We start from the raw sequence: 8204 nt of genomic DNA on the forward strand, positions 1-8204 counted from the left end.
GGGAGAGGCGCAGAGGTGCCTCAAAGCTGTAACTCCTCCGTGCTCACGTCGCCGACGTCTCCAGCGACGAGCGACGACGACGGGGTGGCGGCGCGAGCGACCGGGAGGAGGCGAGCGGCGGGGGAATGGGGCGTGCAATGCCCGGGATTGCGGAGGAGGAACCGGGCGACGGGATTGGGATAGGGCACGACGCGCCAACGCCGGGCCGGATGGGCTTCATCGACCCGTGGATAAAAAGCGGGTCGCGCGAGGGCCTCGTTTCCTGACTACTCCACCATGAAAAATGGACGGCTAAGATTCATCTGCTGGTAAGATCCGATGGCCCACAGGCTCAAAACGCTGTGAGGCCCCCTATGGGGGGCATCATATACAACGTTAGATTCCTATGTAAAAAAAAAAACTGTTGTATACTAGGTATACAGTAACTCTGTATTTTTATATGACTGTTCAATCTTGCCTGCCAGCAACAGAGTGACTACAAGCAGGGTCAAAGCAATGAGGGGCATTAATAATTGGGAAAGTTTCTTCATTTCTTTACCCATCAACAGCGACGAAGAGTTGCATTGGATCATCGAGAATATGGAATTCTTCACAGACCAAGGATCTGAGCTGCTTAGCTTACAAAATAGCTGCTTATCACATAACCAGGCATGGAAAGTCGTATGTGAGAATGGAGAAAAGAACACTAAGACATCTTCTCATGGTGGCTCTACCGATTTCTTTCTTGAGATGGATGTTACAAGCAACATCGTAATCCAATCCTAGGACGGAAATCATCAGTTCATCACCATACGTCTGGTTAGCATTTGAAGCTTTGATTAAAATAGTCAACTGGTCAGCGCCTTCATCAAGTTGCATTCAAGTAAAATTATTTCCTGCTACTGTCTATGGGCCTAATAATCCTGTTCGCTGTCTCCCTTAGTGTTTGTCTGTTCATTTATTGGTCGACATGAGGTGCTTCGCTTTGGACTGCCAATTTACCTGCTTTATGTACCATAAAAATACCTCCTGGTTCCTGTTTGTGATGTCCATATGTTCTGTCAGGTGGCACTGGATTAAGTGCAGACTAGAAATTCAACAAACATTCAAAAGCATAAAAAGGGAGCACAATTTTACCTTCAGTTTAGATGCCTTTTTAGCTTCAAAGTAGATGACCCAGGTAAACAATGCCCATTCCTTCCGGTTGCAATTTTTCTGGCATCCCAGCTCATCCCTTACACTTTCGACTGAAAGATATGACTGGGATACCTTAGGCAGATATTAACAAATTTCTCATGCCTCTGCTTTTACCGCATATTTCAGAAACACTTGGTGTGATTCATTCGTCAAACAATCAGATGGGACCAAGCATGTGCAGTACAATTGTTGAAGTCACTTCAGAGCAGAGCCTCAAACTGAAGAACCAGTGTCATTCTCACCCAAGTGGTGCTTCGTTTTTGCAGCATATTGGTCACAGAAATATTCAAGGCCACAAATCTCCACATTGACCAGAATTCCTTACTTTCTGTGATAAAAAATAATTTTCTCATGTGAACCATGATTTATCCTCAAGAGAATTTGATTGCGGCAATACAGGACTTCTTCACACCAACTCTTTGTCAAGAAAACTTCAGTGCTAACTTGACTCATAATATTGGTACGCATGGCCATATTCAGATTCTGAATTGCCCATATCCTTGAGCAGCCGATCTAAAATCCAAAGAATTCGTCTCCTCAAATAACGTGGGATGCTCCCTTGGTAAAAGGCATGAGCTCTTCCCTTCACATCAACCCAGCTGCACCCAGGTGTCTTCACCATACCAAGTTCCTTCATCCTTGATCTCAATCCTGCAACACCATCAAGCTGACCGACTGCATCATAAATTCCACAGAGAGTGATATAATTACTAGCATTGCCTTGTTCTAACTCAAACAGCCTATAGGCTACGATTTCTCCAACATCAACATTATTATGCATGGCGCAAGCGGAGAGTAGAGCTCCCCATACACTAGCACAAGGTTCCATAGGCATCTTCTTTATAAACCTGATAGCTTCTTCAATGGCTCCAGCACGTCCCAAGAGATCAACCATACACGCATAGTGCTCAGCAGTGGGCTCTACACCATGAAACCTACTCATGGTGTCAAAGATCATCCGGCCATCAGTCACTAGCCCTGAGTGGCTGCAACTCGAAAGAACTGACGTGAAGGTAATGCAATTTGGCTTCACCCTCTCAGACAACATCTTTTTGTAGACTCCCAATGCCTCTTTTCCCTTGCCATGAACACCAAAGCAAGATATCAGTGTTGACCAGCTCACCACATTCCTCTCCTGCATGCCTGCAAACACCGCTCGCGACGCATCCACGTGCCCACACTTTGCATACATGTCGATCAGCGCGTTCCCAATTGGGACATCCAAATCGAATGCAAGGCATCGGACCATCCTGCCATGTACTTCTCTCCCCTTCATCAGCTCCCCTTCCTTCCCACAGATACTCAGCACGCTCGGCACAGCCCGCAGATCTGTCACCATGTTCACCGCCTCCACTTGAGCTCTCCTGAAAAGATCCAGGGTTTCCGTGGCCATCCCGGCCCTTGCATAAGCGGTAACCATGCAATTCCACACAACAGAGTCTCTCTCTGGCATCTCGTCAAACACCCTCACGGCACTGACTAGGAGACCAGCCTTAGCATACATGTCTAGAAGTGCACTGGTGACAACAACATTGGCAAGAAAACCTAGCTGGATGGCAAATCCGTGGAGCGCGGCACCAAGATGCTGGTCCTGGAGCTCGGCGCACGCCCGGAGCGCCGCAGGGACAGCATAGCAATCAGGGCGGAACCCGGAGGCGAGGAGGCCAGAGAGAAGCTCAAGAGCTAACCGGGGTGGGGAGGCGGCAAGGAGGATGTTGTACGCGTGCATTGACGGAGAAGGCATCGCGTCGAACACCTTGCGGCCGCACGGGAGCGCAGCGCAGCGACAATAGAGTAGGACCAGGTCAGTCTCGAGGGTGGCCTGAGGGAGGTGGCCACCAACGAGAGCCTGTGCGTGGAGCTGCACGCCGGTGGATAGTGCCTTGGCGGCGGCGCAGCGCCGAAGGAGGCCGGAGAGACGACCGGCGGTGGGCGGCGGCATTTTGGAGGCCGCCGTTGTTTTAGGTGTATACTGCACAGGCTTGTAGACTGCTCCGAGTGAGCACCCCTGGCGTGCAGAGTTGTGCTGGGCTTCCGTAGTTCCGTGCGCTCGGTTTCACAATTTCCTTTCCTTTTCGGTTTTCATGCATCACTCTGTCATAACTTAATCCGTTTTATTCTCTCCAATAAATTAAGCCGTTTTAGCAGAGGAAGCAGTTTCCAAATTATCTAGACTAATAATATAAAAAGGGAGAGAGAGGCAGATCCAACAAACCTCAGCCGCTTATCGGTGTAAATCCAACGATCCAGCGTGCCCCAATGTTGAACACTCAACGAGAGCCCCCGCACCAAAACTCCTCCCACGTAGTCACGACCCACGAGCCCACGACGCACGAGTGTCTGCCCGCCGCCGCAGCAGTTTCCATCGCCCCGCACCGCTCCCCGCCCGTCGCCCGCGATGTTCCTGTCGTGGATCCTACAAGCCGCCTTCGACGCTCTTCGCCGCCTTTCTCCCTGTCTGATGCCGCTCATCCTAGCCTTCCATCGCCGGCCGCCACGCCGTCTACCGCACGAGAGCCTGCCGGCCGCTCCGTGCTTCACGACACCGCCCGACGCCGTCGCGCGAGTCTCCACGCCGCCAACCGGCCACACGTCGATGCGACCTCCACGCGCGAGCTAGGCTGCACGCGAGGCCCCTGCGCCCTGCACACTGGCACGACACCCGGCCACCTCCTGCAAATCACATGGTTCACATCTTCCCTGAAGGGTCGACAACTAGGTGCCGTATTTTCTTCAGGTTCGACGTCTTCCTCTGCCTATTCACATGCATTTGAACAGCATTTGTACCAATGGATTGGGTTCAAGGCGTGTCCTGAAGCAATGATTAATCGGGATTAGTGGTTTGCAAGACAAGGGATTTTTGCTTTAGCTGGAGGTAGTGGACTGAATTTAAACTGAAACTATGGTCTTTGGTCCTTCGAAATTAAGAAGAAAACAACTGTAGTTAGAATCCACATATACACTTCACAACACCCCCACTCGCGTGTGACGGGAGAAGAGAAAGTCAACACATGAAAGAAGAAGAGCACACCGAAACAGGGCATCAGCGGTGGCTAAAGAGGGGGGCAACAACAATTTTTAGGCTTAATTGCGAAAACCATGTGAAAGCTAGGATTTGAACTCGAGACCTAGGGCTCTGATACCATGTTAAGCTTCATGCACTAGCCACTTGAACCAAAAGTCCGAACTGATGGAAAGGGCTAGACAATCCACATATACACTTCACAATACCCCCACTCGCGTGTGACGGGAGAAGAGAAAGTCAACACGTGAAAGAAGAAGAGCACACCGAAACAGCGGTGGCTAAAGAGGGGAGCAACAGCAATTTTTAGGCTTAATTGCGAAAACCATGTGAAAACCAGGATTTGAACTCGAGACCTGGGGCTCTGATACCATGTTAAGCTTCATGCACTAGCCACTTGAACCAAAAGTCCAAACTGATGGAAAGGGCTAGGGAATCCACATATACACTTCACAACAGTTAGTTCCATCGTTTCACTGCAGATTGCTTCCCAGATAGGATCCTTTATGTCTTTCTTTTCTGAAATATCCTTCTCAGGTAGCAAAAATTGTAGATTTCTGGACCATCTGTAGTCATAAGAAACAATGTACACACGTTTTCTAATACACCACTTTATACATGTTTCAGCGAAAATGAAGGATCATGAAGTTTGAGGGCTACACAGTTTCAGAAACCGGTCCAATCTAGTTTCCTGTAATGCTACTACTCAATGATTTATTTTTGTCACATTAGATGCTTAATGCTTTCCATTTTCTTTTTGCTGAACAGTGTATTCCACTTTGTTATATTTTGGGGTAATAGCTAACCCAACATGGTATAACTATTCTGTTTTAGGCTACAATAACTAAGTATATTTGAACAATAACGGGGATGGATAATCCCTCCTGATAGAAAGGGGTGAACTGTAAGAAAAATTGAATATGTGGTATTATGTAGGATAGTATACAGTTTAAAGGAAACTGCAGGTGGAACCACTATGCTTTAAGGAAAAGTTCAGTGGCGAATCATCCAGAATTGGAGGTTGAATAAAACTTTCCTTTCTTACTATCAGTCTATCACTGTGTTTCCAGAATTGGAGAGCTCCTGAGTTACGTATTTCTAAATATCTGATGAAATTCCAGTTTGCCAAAAGACATGGAGCTCTATATTATCAAGGTAAGTTACTGAAAGCTGTAAATTTTGATGGTGGTTCCATATGCTAAGAGATGGAGCATTATTTGTACATTCTCTTAATTTTTGGTGTTTAAGGATGGCAAGCTGTAGCTTTCTAAACATCTTTTAGACATAGATTGACTCCAAAAATCCATAAATGCACACAACGGTTTATGGAAGGGAGCCTTGCCCTGTCCCTTCAGTAATTGTTTTCAGTCGTACATATGTTACAAGCAGACTAATATGATAGATGGAGATTAATATGCAACGAGGAAATTTGAGGAGGATAATGGTTTCATGCAATAAATGGTTGCAACGGAAAGTGTATTGACCATTAAATAGTATGCGTAGTACACACACCAAAGAAATTAGATAGACGTGTGGCATAATCCAAGAGCTGAGTTGAGGAGCAAGTCGTGTACCCACAAAGAAGAATTCTCTCTATTTGTAGACTATCCAGTAATTTGTTTTCCCTAATGATCCATACATGTATTACGTATCTGCAATTATATATGCTCATCTGGTTAAATACCTATGTGTTCATACCCTTTTACTGACCAAACAAAGTACGTATGTGATGTCTTTATGTGATTTCTCTTAATGGTAAAATGAGCTCAGTTATTTGCTTCCATGTTGTTTTACGAATGATGAAACTTTAAAATTGTGTTACCCATTTCATTTATGTCTTGCTGCCATTGTTACTTAACACTCAGGAGCTTTGTTGGCACATACATCTATTTTGATTGAAATTAGTATTCCCCTCAAGTCATTTGTGCAGTCGGTGGAGATCATTGTGTTGCTTGGATAGTTGCATATCAACGACATGTACGATGAAGAGCCCCCGGTTCACATTTTAAAAGCTAAATAAAATGTGGCATCTACGGCAAGATCTTCCACTTTGAATGCAACAGCCACAACCTTTATACTTCCAGCAGCAGCAACAATAATTCATAGCATTTCCAAGGTACATCAGACCCCCCAAAAAATATACCAAGTTTACATTTTTTGAGGCATGTGTTGCTATTGTTGAACTGTTGATAAGTGTAGCATTAACTTTTATAATGACACCATTGTTCTGCCATATGAAAAGACCTCCATTGAGCGAATTAATTATTTTGTTTTTATGTATTACTTTTCAGAACCTTGAAGCTAGAATACAGTTCGGTCCATTTTACCTGCAAACAAAAAAATACCATTCAAAGTGAGAAGAAACATTCCAATCATGGAGAGCTAGACTGGAGATACTATATAGGTAGGTGCTTCTGGAAAGTGCAAGTATTGAACCACTGTTTCATGCTTCCAACAGTTTGTGTTGATGTGTCAGTTTGTATTTTCAGAACTCTCTCACTTCATGCTTAACTAATTCTCTTCGTGTTATCTCTGTCGAGAAAAGTTCCACTTATATATCTCTGCCACTTTCTTTCCGGATGCTATTGCTCATGTTATAAAATTGTTTGCACAAATTATTTCCACTGTCCGGCATAGAACACGTGGTATAATTTTTCTCAATGGAAATAGTTGGTGTTCTTTTCTTTTCATTCTTTAATGGAAACATGAGAAACATATCGATGTACTGATATGCTCCTAGATTCATGATGCAGAATTCCATGTTGCAATGAGCAAGTTCTCTACAAGAATACAACTTGACTTATTGTGTTTCCCTCATTGTGTTCTTCGTTTTCAGGAAAATGAGGTGACATCTTTTACCACTTAGGGTGCACGTGCATAAGCCATTTTACATGTCACATTGTTTGCAAGACGGAGCACGAACATTTTTTCTGTTCATTCAAGGGGAAATTATGTATGAGAGGTCTTATGCACCTACAAGAGCTTTGTTATTTATATTGCTAACACTTTCAGAAATGTCAAAATAGAACAAACTTAATAGTAGGTTTGGCGTTGCATCAATTTTTTGAGTGGCTGGTTGTGTGATGTCCAACAGAATTTGTTCTCCTCGATGTGTAAACAATGTCCGAGCGTGATTTCAAACAACTGACGAGGTTGAAAGTCTATTGAATTCATGGTGATGTCATGATCCTTTTTACATGTCCCAATAACTTACACTTGTTTGTTAACATAATGAAACTATAATGAAACTTATATATGAAAATATTCACTTGAGTTATGTCTATTAGTCGACACGTGCATTGCACGTGCTCCATTACTAGTTTCACAAAAGAGTGAACATATTCAATCAGATACAGTTGCTTGTAATTCTTTTTTTAAATAAAATCATATGTAAGCATTCGACATTGCGCTAAGCCGGGTGTTCGATCAGAGCAATTTAGGCATGTTTGGTTGCTCATAGACTTTTCTTGTTTTCACCTATCAAGGACTAGTTTGAGCATGTGTAGATTAGGCCGCGTCATGGGTCATGTTTGTTGTCGGCATTGCAGGATGTGGTGGTTTCATACCCAGTGTTCGGACAGTACCAAGAAACTACACAAATAAAGTTGATTTAATAGGAGCATGAATGGATTAAAGAGGAAGTTCATCAATAGTGAATAAGAGGGGTTCATTAAGCAAAGAGACATCACATCTTCTTCTTATATTCTTCTTTGGATTCTTGTGGTACCCGTTGACGACTCAACTGAAAGAACATATTTCATCTTATATGTAGTTTTGGTGTTGATGACAATGATGATATATGAACATATCAGTTTATAAGATTTGTAGGTTATTACATTCTTTAGATGCCCAAAGCGTGAAGAGTGTGCAACATATCGGAAGAGAAAAGAAAGAAAAGAAGAAAGGAAGAAATGAGAAGAAGAAAAGAAAAGAAGAAGAAAGGAGAGGAGGGGTGGTCACCGGCAGTGGTGCGGGCGGTACCACCGGCCACGCAGCGGCCGGAGCC

The 8204-nt window shown here is 44.3% G+C and overlaps 1 protein-coding gene across 1 annotated transcript; it reads right to left on the reverse strand.

The window, feature by feature from the left end:
• Window positions 1-528: 528 nt before the first annotated feature.
• Window positions 529-2920, reverse strand: LOC124699929 (pentatricopeptide repeat-containing protein At3g12770-like). The gene is made up of 2 exons (XM_047232147.1): window positions 1117-2920; window positions 529-1037 (listed from the first exon to the last, which is right to left on the reverse strand). The coding sequence occupies exon 1, from the start codon at window positions 2918-2920 to the stop codon at window positions 1616-1618; it is 1305 nt and encodes a 434-aa protein (XP_047088103.1). The 3' UTR covers window positions 529-1037; window positions 1117-1615.
• Between the last annotated feature and the right edge of the window lie 5284 nt (window positions 2921-8204).

The sequence above is a fragment of the Lolium rigidum genome, chromosome 3 (genome assembly GCF_022539505.1).
Source record: "Lolium rigidum isolate FL_2022 chromosome 3, APGP_CSIRO_Lrig_0.1, whole genome shotgun sequence".
NCBI lineage: Eukaryota > Viridiplantae > Streptophyta > Magnoliopsida > Poales > Poaceae > Lolium > Lolium rigidum.

What these genes read in the sequence shown, in the direction of transcription:
- LOC124699929 (XM_047232147.1), bottom strand. Translation starts at nt 2,920, where the DNA reads ATGCCTTCTCCGTCAATGCACGCGTACAACATCCTCCTTGCCGCCTCC.